Source organism: Primulina eburnea, chromosome 8 (assembly GCF_022965805.1).
Source record: "Primulina eburnea isolate SZY01 chromosome 8, ASM2296580v1, whole genome shotgun sequence".
Lineage (NCBI taxonomy): Eukaryota > Viridiplantae > Streptophyta > Magnoliopsida > Lamiales > Gesneriaceae > Primulina > Primulina eburnea.
Genome location: NC_133108.1, coordinates 3,824,904 through 3,840,973, shown reverse-complemented (window position 1 = coordinate 3,840,973; position 16,070 = coordinate 3,824,904). Strand labels below are relative to the sequence as shown.

The 16,070-nt window shown below is 38.3% G+C and overlaps 3 protein-coding genes across 3 annotated transcripts; all 3 read right to left on the bottom strand.

Annotated features, from left to right (window-relative positions):
- Window positions 1-6,811: 6,811 nt before the first annotated feature.
- Window positions 6,812-8,553, bottom strand: LOC140838079 (interactor of constitutive active ROPs 4-like). The gene is made up of 3 exons (XM_073204167.1): window positions 8,281-8,553; window positions 7,840-7,892; window positions 6,812-7,757 (listed from the first exon to the last, which is right to left on the bottom strand). Exons 2-3 carry the CDS (start codon window positions 7,851-7,853, stop codon window positions 6,812-6,814), a joined length of 960 nt encoding a protein of 319 aa, XP_073060268.1. The 5' UTR covers window positions 7,854-7,892; window positions 8,281-8,553.
- A 1,671-nt stretch (window positions 8,554-10,224) lies between these two features.
- Window positions 10,225-12,571, bottom strand: LOC140838518 (uncharacterized). The gene is made up of 5 exons (XM_073204879.1): window positions 11,846-12,571; window positions 11,609-11,738; window positions 11,226-11,519; window positions 10,993-11,094; window positions 10,225-10,921 (listed from the first exon to the last, which is right to left on the bottom strand). The coding sequence occupies exons 1-5, from the start codon at window positions 11,908-11,910 to the stop codon at window positions 10,313-10,315; spliced, it is 1,200 nt and encodes a 399-aa protein (XP_073060980.1). The 5' UTR covers window positions 11,911-12,571; the 3' UTR covers window positions 10,225-10,312.
- A 534-nt stretch (window positions 12,572-13,105) lies between these two features.
- On the bottom strand, window positions 13,106-15,952 carry LOC140838076 (uncharacterized). The gene is made up of 4 exons (XM_073204164.1): window positions 14,079-15,952; window positions 13,904-14,003; window positions 13,553-13,813; window positions 13,106-13,510 (listed from the first exon to the last, which is right to left on the bottom strand). The coding sequence occupies exons 1-4, from the start codon at window positions 15,950-15,952 to the stop codon at window positions 13,106-13,108; spliced, it is 2,640 nt and encodes an 879-aa protein (XP_073060265.1).
- Between the last annotated feature and the right edge of the window lie 118 nt (window positions 15,953-16,070).

Below are 16,070 nucleotides of genomic sequence, written 5' to 3'. Positions count from 1 at the left end.
CCCGGGGGTCTAAAACCAAAAACACCCCTCTATCAAAGCGCTAAACCGAACTACTACAGGTGTCTTCATTTTTACCGTTATACTCATCATTATAGGTGGTGTGGGTACAAGTTACATACAAGTGGGCAAGTTGCGAGTCTGGGTTGTGGGTTTTAAAGATGGGCCGGGGGGGGAATTAGAGTCTTGTGTGGCCACGGTGGGGGGCGATGGGTCGTCAATGTGGGGCACTTGGGGCTGCACAAGTTGTGAGAAAAAGTTGTGGTGCAGAGCAGTGTCGTGTCATGTCATTAACGACCCAAGGCCAGGAGGCATTGAAAAAGTGAAAGGTATGAATTTATTGTATTAGGTTTCTGTCCGCTATTTTGAATTGGATGTAGCCAATTAGTCGGCTTCGTTAGTTATTTTTTATAGAAAATATTTATATACTAATATCAAAACTGTATTTGATTATCACTTTATTAATATATATATATATGTAAATAACACTTTAAGTGATAAAATAAAAATCTCAATTGAGGTTCGAACAAGTAAAATAAATTTAACGAGCTACGCTCATTATTTTGGGGTTTGGATTATTATTGTGACATTATTCATTAATTTTGAATTTTGATTTTAAATGAAAGTGGTGATTGTTATTCACATTATTGAATCAATATTCCCCCCTCGCTTTTGCTCACATTCTTCTGATTTTTTCCCAAAATTGTAAGGTTCCAAGGTAACCCAGATACTGTGGAATGGAAGCAAACAATCTCAATGCCTGAGGCCTCCACTAATTCATTGCTCTATTTTTATCTTTTCTTCAACTATTTAATTTGCCGTCCGTCTACTTTACCACAACCACACCACAAACCACATCTTTTGTTTGTATTGACAACTTACGGTTCTTTTAATGAGATACAAGGTTCTAAAAAACGTGAAGTGTTCCGCCGAAGCCGTGGAAGTCGAGCTCAAGTTTTTTAAGTCTTAAGTGAAATTAGCACAAACAGGCTTAAGCGTGAAAAATGTTTTTTTTTATCTTGGGTAATTGTAATTATCTCAAACTAATAAATAAAATAAAATAATACATAAATATGATAATTTAAGTATGATACATTAATTATCATATTTGATAAAAACATAAAAATATAACATTATTACAATCTTTATTTGTTTTTTGCAATTAGAATTATATAAAAAATTGCTAAAAGTATTTGTCAAATTAGTATCAGATACGTTTTAATTACTTATAATTAAATTAAAAATCAACACTAATTATTAAGTTTTTATTCTTTTAAAATAAAGACATCTCTTCAAAATAAAAAAATGAAACAAATAAACTAAGGTGATTAATTACGCTTAAGTAAACGTTTAATTAACAGTTTAATTATATTTAATCGGTTAATTGTAACCCGTTTTTTTTGCACTTGTTTTCCCGAAGCGGTTGTTTTTGTCGAGCGTCAATTTAAGAATGGAAACGCGCTTTTTAGAACATTGATATGATATACGAACCTTTTTGTTTCTAAGAATTTTCGTGTTTTTTGTCCTTTTAACTTGCAAATTGTTGTGTATGTATTACAAAAATTAAGGTTATTTAAAATAAATATGAACCCTTTTGTTCTAGAGATTTTCCTTTGCTTTTCCTTTAAAGTTAAAGTTGCAATTTTTGTAGTATTTGTTACAAGTAAATTCAAATCTAGCCTCAAGCTCGACTCGATATCATATTTGTTACTAAACGCTATATTTGGTATTCAAATGAAGACAAAACATGTATGAAGATATTAGTGTGGGTATTTATGGCGATTCGATCGAACTCGAGATCTAGCTCATTTTTAGAACATATGTTTCTTGTCTCATTTTTTGGATTTTGGTGCCCTTAGACCAAACGACCGTGACAATTATTGGCAATTTATGGGGTATTATTTACAAAAAATACTCGTAGACTTCAACCTCCAAATACCAACTGTTAACTTAAAATTCCTAATTAGTTGAAGTCTGTTAATTCTAAATGTTAAAACGGGACAGTCAAACACTCATTACTTGAAGAAAATGCTTTATTAAGCAATCTGATAGAATTTTCATTTTGGAGAGAGAACCAGATGCCGATCCACTTACGTGTTCGGGGGCTTTGGTGTCTGTTACGGTCAACGCAAAAGCGGCAAAATTCGAGAACTATCTTCGTCAGTTCCTAAGAATCACCCTGCCAATGCCTTTCCAGATAGATGGAGGAACCTTAAGACTTTTAAGCCAAATACAATGAAACTAAGGACAAAGCATGAGCAAGAATTTCATCAATGAGCAAGGCTTCGAGGCCGTAATACTACTACTACTTCAGGCCCTTCTTTTTCCACAGCTCTCCAAGATTTTAATACCAGAAGAACCTTTCCTCTTCCCACTTCCAAAACAGCATCAGAATCGTCCTCCGTTTTGTCCTGGAGAAATCAGCATGAACGACTTGTAGGAACTGTTGGTCACCACGTGCGGAATTTGAGATAATAAAACCCGAAAATAAAGAATAAACTGGACACCGAGATTTACGTGGAAAACCCCTAAAAATTATTAGGGTAAAAACCACGGGCAAGATGAAAAGAATTTCCACTATAATATTTTGTGGTGTACAACTCACTCACTGTGTTTCCAAAGAGAACACACACTCTCTTAATACAGGAGAACAAAACACCTCACAAATATTATAGAACACACTCAATATGTGTCTACCGAGAGAGGAAACTCAGAAACGGGATGCTTTCAAGATGAGCAGAGGGAGCTCTATTTATAGAGCTCCCCGTAGGTATGAAACCGTGTGTAGGAAATTTCCTTCCGACTTGCAAATTTCCAAACGCGTTGTCCATCTTTAATGTTTTCAAAGAATGCTGCTCATTTAATGCAATGGTCGGATACTTTGACTTTGCCAACATTTCTCCACTTGGAGATTTGATTGAGACATCAAACACATCTCCACACAATCCTTTCAATCTTGCCATTCCCTGCTGCTTACGTATCCGCTAGACCACTTGAGAATCTACACCACTCAAACTTATCAGTGTTCACTGGCTTGGTCAGAAAATCAGCTATGTTGTCCTTTGTATGGATCTTCTGCATATCCACGCTTCCTTCTTCTACTACTTCCCGCACAAGTGAAATTGTACTCCAATGTGTTTCGTTCTGGAATGAAAGGCTGGATTCCTTGCGATGTGCAAGGCACTCTGACTGTCACAAAACAAAGGAACATTATCTTGTTTGTGCCCGATCTCCTCCAGTAACCTTTTAATCCATATTGCCTCTTTGCAAGCTTGAGTAGCTGCCATGTATTCTGCCTCTGTTGTAGATAACGCCACAACTGTCTGCAGTTTTGAAACCCAGCTTACTGCTCCTCCTGCAAGTGTAAACACATAACCAGTAGTAGATTTTCTCTTGTCAGGATCACCTGCATAATCTGAATCGACATAGCCCCTGAGTGTAAAATCCGATCCTCCATAACATAATGCAGCATTCGAGGTACCCTTGATGTATCTAAGGATCCTCTTGACAGTGCTCCAATGCTCTCGTCCAGGATTCGCCATATACCGACTAACTGCTCCCACTGCTTGAGCAATGTCCGGTCTTGTACATATCATGGCGAACATCAAACTCCCCACTGCTGATGCATATGGTACTCGAAACATCTCCATCCTCTCTGCTTCACTGCTAGGACACATCTCGGAGGATAACTTGAAGTTAACAGGAAGAGGGGTCGATATTGGCTTACTATCTTGCATGTTGAAGCGTTGCAAGACTTTCTTCAAATAATTTTTCTGGGAAAGCCAAATCTTTCTGTTACTTCTGTCTGATGAACTTGCATCCCTAGAATCTTGTTTGCTGGTCCCAAGTCCTTCATATCAAATTCCCTAGCCAACTGTGCCTTCAATCCTTGGACCTGATCTTTGTTGGGGCCTGCTACCAACATGTCGTCCACATACAACAGCAAAATAATATAATCATCACCCAGACCTCTTGAAATACGTACAAGGGTCTGCACTCAGTCTGTTGTATCCAAGGCTCGTGATATAGGAATCAAATCTCTTGTACCAACACCTCGGCGCCTGTTTGAGACCGTACAGAGATTTCTTCAACCTGCAAACCAAGTTCTCTTTGCCTTTTTCCGCAAAACCTTCTGGCTGGAGCATATAGATTTCTTCTTCAAGATCTCCATGAAGAAACGCCGTTTTTACATCTAGCTGTTCTAGATGTAGGTCAAACACCGCACACAATGCCAACACTACTCTGACTGTTGTAAGCCGAACCACAGGAGAAAATATCTCATTGAAGTCAATACCTTCTTTCTGAGCATACCCTTTTACTACCAATCTAGCACGATACCGTTCCACTTGATTATTGCCATCTCGCTTGATCTTATAGACCCATCTGTTACCGATGGCTTTCCTCCCTCGTGGTAGTGTAACAAGATCCCAAGTTTTATTCCTGTCTAATGCCTCCAATTCTTCTTGCATTGCTATCATCCACAAAGATACATCCGAGCTTTGAGTAGCCTCGTGGAAACTCGATGGCTCACCATCTTCTGATAATAGACAATATGCAATGTTGCTTTCAGTGACATAATCTGAAAGCCAACCTGGTGGTCTTCTGTCTCGAGTTGACTGCCTCACATTGGAAACCTCAGACTCAACTTGTACTTGTTCTTCGTGCTCTGGTACTGCTTCACAAGAAACTTGACCTTCGTCTGTCTTATTTTCTACCTGAAAAATAGTAGTTTCTGAATTCTGTGTGCCTTTGTCTCCCTTTACTTTATCTTCCTCGAAGATAACATCCCTGCTGATGACAAGCTTGTGAACAGTAGGATCCCACAAGCGAAACCCCTTTACTCCATCAGCATAACCCAAGAAGATACATTTTCTGGATTTCGAATCCAACTTCGATCTTTCTTGCTCATTGTACAGAACGTACACCGGACTTCCAAATGTATGCAAATGAGAATAATCTGTCGGCTTCCCAGTCCACATCTCCATCGGAGTCTTCAGATCAATCGCCACTGAAGGAGAACGATTGATAATATAACAAGCGGTTTTGACTGCTTCCGCCCAAAATGACTTTTCTAGACCCGCAGTCCTCAACATAGCTCTTGTTCTGTCCAACAAGGTCCTGTTCATCCGCTCCGCCACTCCATTCTGTTGAGGTGTGTAAGCCGTCGTGAACTGTCTTTTGATGCCCTCATGTTGACAAAATGCATCAAACTCGTCACTGGTATATTCTCCTCCATTGTCAGTCCTCAAACACTTGATTTTCTTTTCAGAATCAAGTTCAACCCGCGCTTTGAATTCTTTGAAGATCTGGAAAACATCTGATTTCTTCTTGATTAGATACACCCAACATCTCCTAGAAAAATCATCAATGAACGAGACAAAGTATCTCGCTCCTCCTAGGGATACAACCGGTGCTTGCCAAACATCTGAATGAATCAGCTCTAATATGCTTTTGCTCCAGGCAGTAGAAGTGCCAAACTTTAATCTGTGTTGTTTACTGGTAACACAGTGCTCACAAAAGGGTAGTAACACTTTTGTAAGTCCCGGCAGCAGCTTCCGTTCTGAGAGAATTTTCAAACCCCGTTCTGACATATGCCCGAGCTTTCTATGCCATAACACTGTTAATTCTTCTCCTGAACCATTTGATGCAACAACTAGCTCCGCCTCTTTGTGTGTTTCTCCCAAAAGTACATACAGATTGGCAGCAACCTTTTCCGCCTTCATAACCACAAGCGCGCCTTTCACAATTTTCATGATCCCGTTCTCGATCCGAGTTTTGCACCCGATGTCATCCAATTGCCCCAAGGACAAAAGATTTTTCGTCAGTCCTTTCACATGTCGTACCTCCTGTATGGTGCGAATGGTGCCATCAAACATTTTAATTTTGATAGTACCGACCCCAGCGATTTCCAAGGCATGATCATTTCCCATGAATACAGATCCTCCTGAGATTGGTTCATAATGATCAAACCATTCTCTCCGAGACGTCATGTGCCACGTCGCTCCTGAATCCATAATCCATGTGTCACAAAATTTGTGTCTGCCTTCTGCAACTGTTGCTGCTTCGCTGAATAATATTTCACCACTGCCTGAAGTACTGGCCACATTTCCTTCATCCGTAATCTCCACCGGTCTATCTCCAATAGCCGCCAAGCAATTTTCATTTCTTAAAACTGCTTGTATCTTTATTTTCCACAGCATAAATTTGCTTCCATTGAACTTTGCTATCTCGTACCTTCCCGCCATTATGTCTACGACAATTTTAGTAGACCCGACAAAATAATCCCGCCTTAAATAAAAAATCTCAAAAAATCTTTTCTGATGTGGAAGATCAGTCTAGGCTGCAACCACAGAGCATACTCAGAATTTTAAGAAATTTAAAACCAAGGCTCTGATACCACTTGTTGGTCCCACGTGCGGAATTTGAGATAATAAAACCCGAAAATAAAGAATAAACTGGACACCGAGATTTACGTGGAAAACCCCTAAAAATTATTAGGGTAAAAACCACGGGCAAGATGAAAAGAATTTCCACTATAATATTTTGTGGTGTACAACTCACTCACTGTGTTTCCAAAGAGAACACACACTCTCTTAATACAGGAGAACAAAACACCTCACAAATATTATAGAACACACTCAAATATGTGTCTACCGAGAGAGGAACTCAGAACGGGATGCTTTCAAGATGAGCAGAGGGAGCTCTATTTATAGAGCTCCCCGTAGGTATGAAACCGTGTGTAGGAAATTTCCTTCGACTTGCAAATTTCCAAACGCGTTGTCCATCTTTAATGTTTTCAAAGAATGCTGCTCATTTAATGCAATGTCGGATACTTTGACTTTGCCAACAGGAACGTGCTTCCATAATGTTTATCCATCGATCCACATCTCTCGGGAATCCTTCTTCCAGTTATCTTGGTTCCCCCTGCTAGAACTGACGCTGCAGCATCGGCTGCTTTTCTCCATTGCTCGGTTTGCACACGTAGCATCTTCATCTCGTTTTCTAACTCCTCCCTTGCTTTTTCGGTAGCTTCTAGCTTCGCATTCATCTGAAAAGCACTGGCTTTAGTGTTTTCAAGTTCTTGATCAGCCTTATTCAACCTCAATATCAGCTCATCTCTTTCAGATTGAGATGAAGATATTTTAAGTGACTTCTCATTAAGCTCATTTCTTAAGCTCTTATTTTCTTGATGAAGAATGTCCAATTCTTGGCTCTTCTCAGATAATTTGTTCTTCAATAGAGTCACCTCATCATTCTTAGAATTCAACTCATCAAATGAAGGATTTTCAGGTTCTGAAGTTGTCTTGGTTTCCATAGCAACTTCAAAAACATAGGTTTCCTTGCGAACATCCTCTGGCTTTTCAATCGTTGCACTGATGATGTCTTTCAGCATTTGTGTTTCCATGTCACCAAAGGGCTTTTTCAGAATTTCTTCTGGCTCGGGAACCTTTTGTTGTTTCTTGGATTTCATCTCTGGTTTATCTAGAGCCACTTTTTTGCCAGACTCTGCAGAAGCCAACTGGTCCTTCAGATTCTTGAGCTCATTCTGTGCTTGACCAAGTTGAGATTCCAACTCTGCAATGCGTGTCCCTAGTTTCATTTTGTTTGCCGGATCAGATTGGACACCGCGAGGGGATCGACCCTCTGGAATTTTTAGACTCTTTTCAGTCCTAGGCCGATGCAGGTACCCGGTATCAGAGCTTGAAGTCTTGAGATGAGGTGGGCCTCGGGGCGATTGCCTCTGAGGCATTTCTGTTAACCTGTTGCATGATACTATGCATCAACTAAGTGGAAAGCCAACAACACACTGCATAGAAGGAGAATCTTGATTCTGATAACTACCTTGATCTTGACATTTTTTAGACAACTAAAAATATTTTCACTGCAACTCAAAGCTCGATCTGCATAATTGCGATGCAAAATCTGAATATGATCTAAAAAAATAGAAGATGAGACGAAGTTATACAAAACTAAGATGCAATCCTTTGAGCCGATTGTTGAGCGTCGCTACACACCCTTCATCGGACCAAGTTCAAAGATAAAGAATATCAAGATTCGGATCGAAAAGATTCACTTTTGTATAAAACTTAATAACAATTACAGCAAAAATTACAAGCCATTTTCAGTATCAGAACAGAACTAACAAACAGATTACAAAACCCAAAAGAAAGTAACAAAAATAAAAAAAAAAAATCCTCTCTAACAGCATGAACCAGCAGCACATCATTAAACTCTTCAAACACATGACAAATTACTAAAAAAAACAAACAAACAAACGCATACAAATCTCACCCTTGATTATGCTTCCTTAGTTACTCAATTTTCTCTGAAAGTTTAATCTCCCTTCCCTTAATCATCCACAGACAAAGAAGAAGAAGCAGCAAACATTAACTAAGAATTGGAAAGAAGAAAATGGGTTGAGTTTATCCACGTATTGTCGCCGTTTGGATTGCATTTTGTGGACATATATATCGACAGCTCTTCTCGAGAGTCGAGACAATCTGTAAAACTGTATGTACGTGCAATAACCAACAACAACAAATCAAAGCTCGAGAGAGAAAACTCCTTACAATTTGAAAGTTTGAATTAAAAGTGCTATATTTCCAATTTTTTTAATTTGTTTTAATAGTTTTTTTCCCCCACTATTTTAATAATTATGATTTTTTTTATAAAGAGGATAAATAAATAAATAAATAAATAATTCGGAAAAGAGAAGGCAAAGTGCTTTTCACGTATAAATGTTTAAGATTAAAAAAAAAATTATAGTCACAATTTTTTTCAATTTTATGTATTTTAAAATTCATAATTTATTACTTTTTAAAAAATTGAATTAAAATATGTTATCTTTAAAAATATTTATGATAAACAATCACTTTGTTAGATAAATTGTTTGCATTTGAACCCGTCCTAATATTAAGTAAATTTAATTTAATTTTCAATAACAAAAATGAAATAACTCAGCTATGGTCCACAGCTTAATTCCAAAAAAAAAGTGAATACCATTTTATGGATTAAAATCGTTCAATTTATATTACAAAAGATAATAATTATTTATATAGTTGTATTTGAATAATTAAGTAGCCTTATTTTAATTTCTTATCAAACATATAACTATAGATTTGATATATATATTCAACATATTGAAGCTCGTATCTGCATTATGATAACAATTTATTTTAGAGTAGGTCTCATGTGAGACCGTCTCACGGATCACAATCTGTGAGACGGGTCAACCCTGCCCATATTCACAATAAAAAGTAATACTCTTCGCATAAAAAGTAATACTTTTTCATGGATTATCCAAATAAAGATCCGTCTCACAAAATACAACCCGTGAGACCGTCTCACACAAGTTTTTGCCTTTATTTTAATATGTTTTTTTTATTTAATTTTAAAAGGATGTTAAAAAAAATCTCAGATTACTTGAATTCTGTGCTTATTTTTCACTTTTCTACAAAAAATTATTTTATGTGAAGGATAAATTGTAGACATGTAAGAAGAAAACAATGAGAGCAAAATTGCAACAAAAGCTTATTTTATTTATTATAACAAAAATTCATGTGAACGTCTCACGAATCAATTTTGTGAGATAAATTTTTTATTTGAATTATTTATTAAAAATTATTATTTTTATATTTAAATATTATATTTTATCGTAAATATTCCAGCAGTGCCACGCTCTGTAAGTCCAATCACTACAAAAAACCAAAGCGATTTGCGACGGGTTTATCCGTCGCTAAAACCGTCGCGACTTGGTCAAAGCGACGGTTCTAGCGACGTGCCGTTGACCCGTGACCTTTTGGGTCGTCGCCTCACCCAAGCGACGCGACACAATAACCGTGACAATTTGGCGACCGTCTGTAGGATGAAGTCCGTCTCCAGTATAGCGACGGTCAAAATAACACCGACGCTAATTGTAGCGACGGTAATTTCAACAACGTCGCTATATTTAGCGACGATTATGCTTATAACCGTCGCTAAATATAGCGACGTTGTTGAATTTACCGTCGCTTCAAATAGCGACTGTTAATTAAAAACAGTCGCTTTAATTTGAAACGGTATTTTCACAACCGTCGCAATTTATAGCGACAGTATTTTCAAAAACCGTCGCTAATTTCAGCGACGGTTAGAATTGTCCCGTCGCTAATCACCATTCCGTTTTTTTTTTTAAAAATAAAAATATATTAAAACAATTGTACTGTATAATTACTAAAAAATTGACAACAAATTTGAAAAATATAATCATATTAGTAAATAACATTTCCAAACTAGTGTTTGATACAAATATTCATCAAAAAAATTTAAACAAACGCCACTACGGTGACGGTGACTGAGTCTCGTCGTCGTCGTAGTCGTCGCCGTCCTGCTCGTCCTCATCCTCGTCCTCGTCCCCGTACCCTTGCGTCGGAGGAATATAACTATGTGAAAATCTGTGAATACGGGATGAAGAACCAACTGCTGCCCCACGAGATCGACCCCTGTGAGAAGTGCCTGGTCCAGACAGCGTGCGACCTGATGTATGCGTGGTAGCTCCCTGTGACATGCCTGCAACCAGGAGTCGGACATGCTCCTCTAGTGACGTCATGCGATCTCTCAGCATGACGTTCTCCGCCTCTGTAGCCCGCACCCTCTCGCAAAGCTCATCGTTACGACGTAACGATGAGTCCAGAATCTGGCGCATGACCGCCTCGCGCTGGGACTCAGACGACGGACCGACATCCGATGACCTACCACGTCGACCCGGAGCCATCTCATCGGGATAGAAGGTGCTGGCCATGGACCCACACCCATACATCCTCCCCTTCTTCTTCCCCCCAACCACAGTCTTGAACATGCTGTTTACCGACTGTGGGCTGGGGACAACAGGCTCTGATCCATCCTCTGCGGAACTTAGTGACTGAGCCATAGATCGCTCCATGTTCTCCTGTGATGTTGATAAAAATGGATTATATTTAGTGAAACGTTAATGAGAATAACGAAATTTAATAAACTTACGTGGATCAGGCGGGATCGCGTGTCAACGAAAGATCCGTCTACATGTCGATGTGTGTGTACGTACAGCTCCCACGACGTAGAATCTCTGCCATATCGTGCTCGCTGAAATAAATTTAATAATTGTAAAACATTATAATTTAAAAGTGTAAACAAATATATATATATATATATATATATATATATATATATATATGTTAAAGTACAATTGAAAACTATTAAACTAGAAGAAATACCAGATCATGTCCGTGAGCGCTGTATGTCTTCGCACCTACAATGTGCTTCGACGTCCCTGTACCTACCCCTGCAGGCTCGCTGTTCCTGTTCGCCTTGTTCTTGGCAGCTCTGTCCTGCCAATCCTGTTGCTGCCAAGCAGCAGTCCAAGCAGTCCATCTCTCAGGCGTGACCGTCTGTGGAGGCTGGCCCCTGCTCCTCCAACGATAAATGGTCCGACGGTATAGGAGGGCAGTGTTACGTAACCACAGGTCTCGTACCTGAGTATCAATATCCGCTGCCCATCTATACCTCAACTGCAATATGGAATATTTAAGTAATTTAATAGGTTAATAAAAATTTAAACATGTTATTGGAAAAATTGATTGTTTTAATAAAGACCTACACAAAACCTCTCCCAGTAAAACTGCCGCTGCTCAGGTGTCACATGCCTCCACGACCAGCCTGAATCACAGGTCTGCATTGCAAACTGTCTCGATATGTATCTCGAGACACTGTTATTATGTTGCTCAAATCTAAAACCAAGAATACATGTTATTGTAATCGTTTTCGTAAAAATATTAAATAAGTAGAACGAAATTTTGTTAAACAATTACTTTACGATGAAAAAAAAATTACTTACATCCCATCCCTCATAGTAAGCTCAAGCCTGTGATCAGGCAGTGGAGGAGGCGGTTCTCCAGACATATTATGTAAGTTGCAAAAACAAAAATTTTGTTATTATAAATATGTCAACACCAACACAAAATTCACCACTTAAGAACATATTTTCCACACTACGATACATCCAACTTCTATTTCATGTGTTATACCTTGAAGACTACAAGTGCTTAAATATTTATATTTAATTAAATTAAATTATCAAAAACTATACAACGAAAAATTAAATAAGTATCTACACTTCTATCATAAAATTAAAGTTACAACTACAAAAAATCATGCATGACATAGTAATAATATTACGCTAAAATTGCTAAATAACATGCATAAATTTCACGTAACGTTGGAAGATGAAACATTCAATAAAGAACACGCGTTAAAAATCTGACGTGTTTGAAGATATGCAGATCCACGTAACGTTGGAAGATGAAACGAAGCAGCTAATCTACAAAATGAAAACGGAAAGATGTTAGTACAAATAGAAAAAACGAAACTGCAAGCCCAAAAAAAAAAAAGCGTGTCGACGCTACCAGAGAAGAACGGCGAAGCTCGCTGAAGAAAAATGTGTGCGAACCTCGGTATATATAGAAATTATAGCGACGGTTTTTAAAAAAGTCGTCGCCTTTTACGACAGATTTTGGTAAAAATGTCGCCGACGGCGACGGTCTTCTCTAAACCGCCGCCGATCTAGATCGGCGACGGTATCGTTAATCACCGTCGCTCTTTAGCGATGGGTGTGAACCGTCGCCGATCTAGATCAGCGACGTTTCTTGCAAACTTATGTTATCAGCGACGGTTTTATTAAAACCTTCGCTAAGTTTCCTTTTTTTAAAAAAAAAAATTATTTTTAATGTTTACAAGAACAAATTTCAAATTAAATAAATAAAAGTTGTGCAAAATAAAATCCGATAAATTTAATTACAATAAAAGTTAGATTTATTTTGTGTCGGTTAATTAGTTTTGTTGTTACTATGACGTCAAACTAAAATTTTATAACAATAATTTAGAATTTTAATTAAGTAATTGAAATACAAAACAAATATAAAAAAAAGTTACAATGACCTCATCTCAATGCTTCCTTCGCTGGTCTGCAGTAACATGTTGCTTCTCTGTCATATATATACGTACGTACGAAATATAGATATGCAAACAATCTGTTCATTATGTTCACAAAATCAAATTTATTTTTATTCAGATTAGAAGTCAAAAAATAAACTTAACCTTATTCACTTTCGTCGTCCATGTCACGAACATCGTCGCTCGAATATTGAACATCTTCTGCTTCACTTTCACTACTATTCAAATCAATTTCGTTGTCGTACATAACATTTACATCGACTAAATTCTGAGACGTCAAAAGAAATTGAGTTGAAATGTCATGAGGTCCACTTTCGTTGTTTTGAAATGCATCAGTATTCTGCTCAATATTTGGCTCAACATCATTGACATAAGCTCGCCTACGTAGAGTACTCACATGCATCCAATCTGATTCTGCTCTCTTCGTTGTTGGATAAGTCAGATACACAACTTGCGAGGCTTGCGTAGGAAACACAAATGGTTCGTAGTCTCCCAGATTATTTTTTCGGTTGACATCAACAATTTTGTACTTTTTGTGAACGCGTGTGCCCTACCGAGGATGAGTATGAAACCAGCGACACTTGAAAAGTACAACTTGTCTCATTTGTAGACCTGGGTATTCAACTTCCACTATTTCTTCAAGTTGCCCATAAAACTCAGTGACATTTCCACTACTCATATGTCCACTAACTTGAAGCCCCGAGTTGTTTGTACCTTTGAACGAAGTGTCATGCACTGTATGAAAGTTAAATCCATTAATGCAATAACCTCGGTAAGTCTTAACTTTCATCAGAGGACCTCCTGCAACCTGTTTTATAATTGGCTGTTCAATTTGAGAATCCGGCGTCGTAGCCTACGAGAAAAAATAATTTGAAACTTTAAATCACATTATATAAAAGTTCATTGAAATATGTGCACAGAATTAAAATTTTGGCATTCATACATGTTGACGAAACCACTGAAACAAATTGGTTTGGATGTACGCCTCGACTGAAGCGTCATCCATATCTGGATATGTCATACGTACGTTGTTCTCGTACATGCTGCAACACATTGAATACAATTTAAATTCTGAAACGAGTAATTATATAAATTAATGAATTAAATATACATAATACCTGACCAATGGCTTTATTTCATTGCAATTGTGCAAAACATATGTCGAAATTGCATGATATTCTTCATTTGATAGCCATCGCGATTTTGCAGCTCCAATCTTCTTACCACGATTGCGGAATATTGAAAGAAGTTCAGAGTCATCAGTGTCAACATATGTGCTCTCACGAGCTTCCTCAGTTTTTCGCCTTCTGCTAGCCGTCGATTCATTGAAGTAATGTTGACAGAATATAGCAGCCTCCTTAACCAAATATGCATTGCATATGGAACCCTCTACTCGTGCCTTGTTACGCACCGTGTTTTTCAATGTACATAGATATCTTTCAAAGGGATACATCCACCTAAATTGTACAGGGCCCATGATGCGTGCTTCATATGGTAAGTGTATGCACAAATGCTCCATCGAGTCGAAAAAACTTGGGGGGAAGATCTTTTCTAACTTGCACATTATGATGGGAATTTGTTCGCTTAAACGCAACATATCACTTATTTTAACATTCCGCGCTGTTAAGTCTGCAAAGAATATACTTAACTCGGTAAGAGCCTCCCAAACATCTCGTGGTAACAACTCTTTAAATACCACAGGAATTAGTCGTTGCATGAATACATGACAGTCATGACTCTTCATTCCAAACATCCTCAACTTGTTCATGTCTACGCAACGCGCCATTTTAGACACATATCCATCAGAGAATCTAACTTCTTTTAGCCATCTAAAAAGAACTTTTCGAGCATCCTTGTCAAGTGTGTAATTTGCTTTCGGAAATTTCCCGTCTGCTGTAGATGGATGCAACTCGGATCTAATACCCATCCGAACAAGATCAGCTCGTGATTTGGCATTATCCTTCGTACGCCCTTGTATATTACAAACCCTATTGAAGACATTGTCAAAGACGTTTTTCTCAATGTGCATGACATCCAAGTTATGTCTTATAAGGTTCGTACTCCAATATGGCAGCTCCCAAAAAATACTCCGTCTTCTCCAACCACATCTAGTCAAGCTACAAATTTTCTTATTGATTATATCAGAGTACATCTCATACGAAGGTCTGAAACCAAATTCGTCCAACTCATTCAGCAATTCTTCCCCAGGTTTAGAGATAGGAGCCGGCTGTGACACTTGTTTACCTCTTAGAAACATTGTCCTACTACGACGCAATGGATGATCTGCAGGTAAAAACTTCCGGTGATTGTCAAACCATGATGTCTTGCCACTACATGGCAAGGTAAAGGCGTCTGAATCAGACATGCAGTGGGGACATGCTTGTTTTCCGGAAGTGCTCCAACCAGACAACATTGCGTACGCGGGAAAATCACTTATCGCCCACATCAAAGCTGCACGCATATCAAAATTTTGTTGGGCGTGGATATCGTACGTGGGAACACCATTAGACCACAAGGATTGTAGTTCGGTGACTAATGGCTGAAGGAATACGTCCAATTTATCTTTGGGGTTACTTGGTCCAGGTGCAATCACAGTCAAGAACATGTATTCGTCTTTCATACACATCCAAGGTGGTAAATTATATGGAGTAACAATGATAGGCCATGACGAATACTGCTGCCCACTTTCTCCAAAAGGTTGAAATCCATCTGTTGACAATCCTAATCTCACATTTCGGATTTCTGCTGAAAAAGATGGATGCAAAGCGTCAAAATGACGCCACGCTGCACAATCAGAAGGGTGTGTCATAGTGTCACCGTCGAAATGATGGTCATTATGCCAACGCATATGTGACGCTGTAGCTTTCGAAGCATACAGTCTTTGCAAACGTGGAGTGATCGGAAAATAATACATCATCTTGTACGGAGTTCCCTTCTTCTGAGGATTTCGAGATCGACTTCTACTACGTTTGTATCGAGGATGTTCACACATCTTACACTCTGTTAAACCCTCGTCAACACCCCAGTATATCATACAATTATTGTTGCATGCATCAATTTTTTCAACTGGAAGCCCTAGATCTTTGATAATTTTTTGGTCGCGTAAAAAC

Coding starts and splice junctions, on each gene's coding strand:
- LOC140838518 (XM_073204879.1), bottom strand. CDS start 11,910: ATGTCTGGAGAACCGCCTCCTCCACTGCCTGATCACAGGCTTGAGCTT. Junction 11,095..11,225: donor GCGCTCACGGACATGATCTG/GTATTTCTTCTA, acceptor AATTTATTTCAG/CGAGCACGATATGGCAGAGA. Junction 10,922..10,992: donor CGCGATCCCGCCTGATCCAC/GTAAGTTTATTA, acceptor TCAACATCACAG/GAGAACATGGAGCGATCTAT.
- LOC140838076 (XM_073204164.1), bottom strand. CDS start 15,952: ATGTGTGAACATCCTCGATACAAACGTAGTAGAAGTCGATCTCGAAAT. Junction 13,814..13,903: donor TTCAGTGGTTTCGTCAACAT/GTATGAATGCCA, acceptor TTTTTCTCGTAG/GCTACGACGCCGGATTCTCA. Junction 13,511..13,552: donor GTCTACAAATGAGACAAGTT/GTACTTTTCAAG, acceptor CATCCTCGGTAG/GGCACACGCGTTCACAAAAA.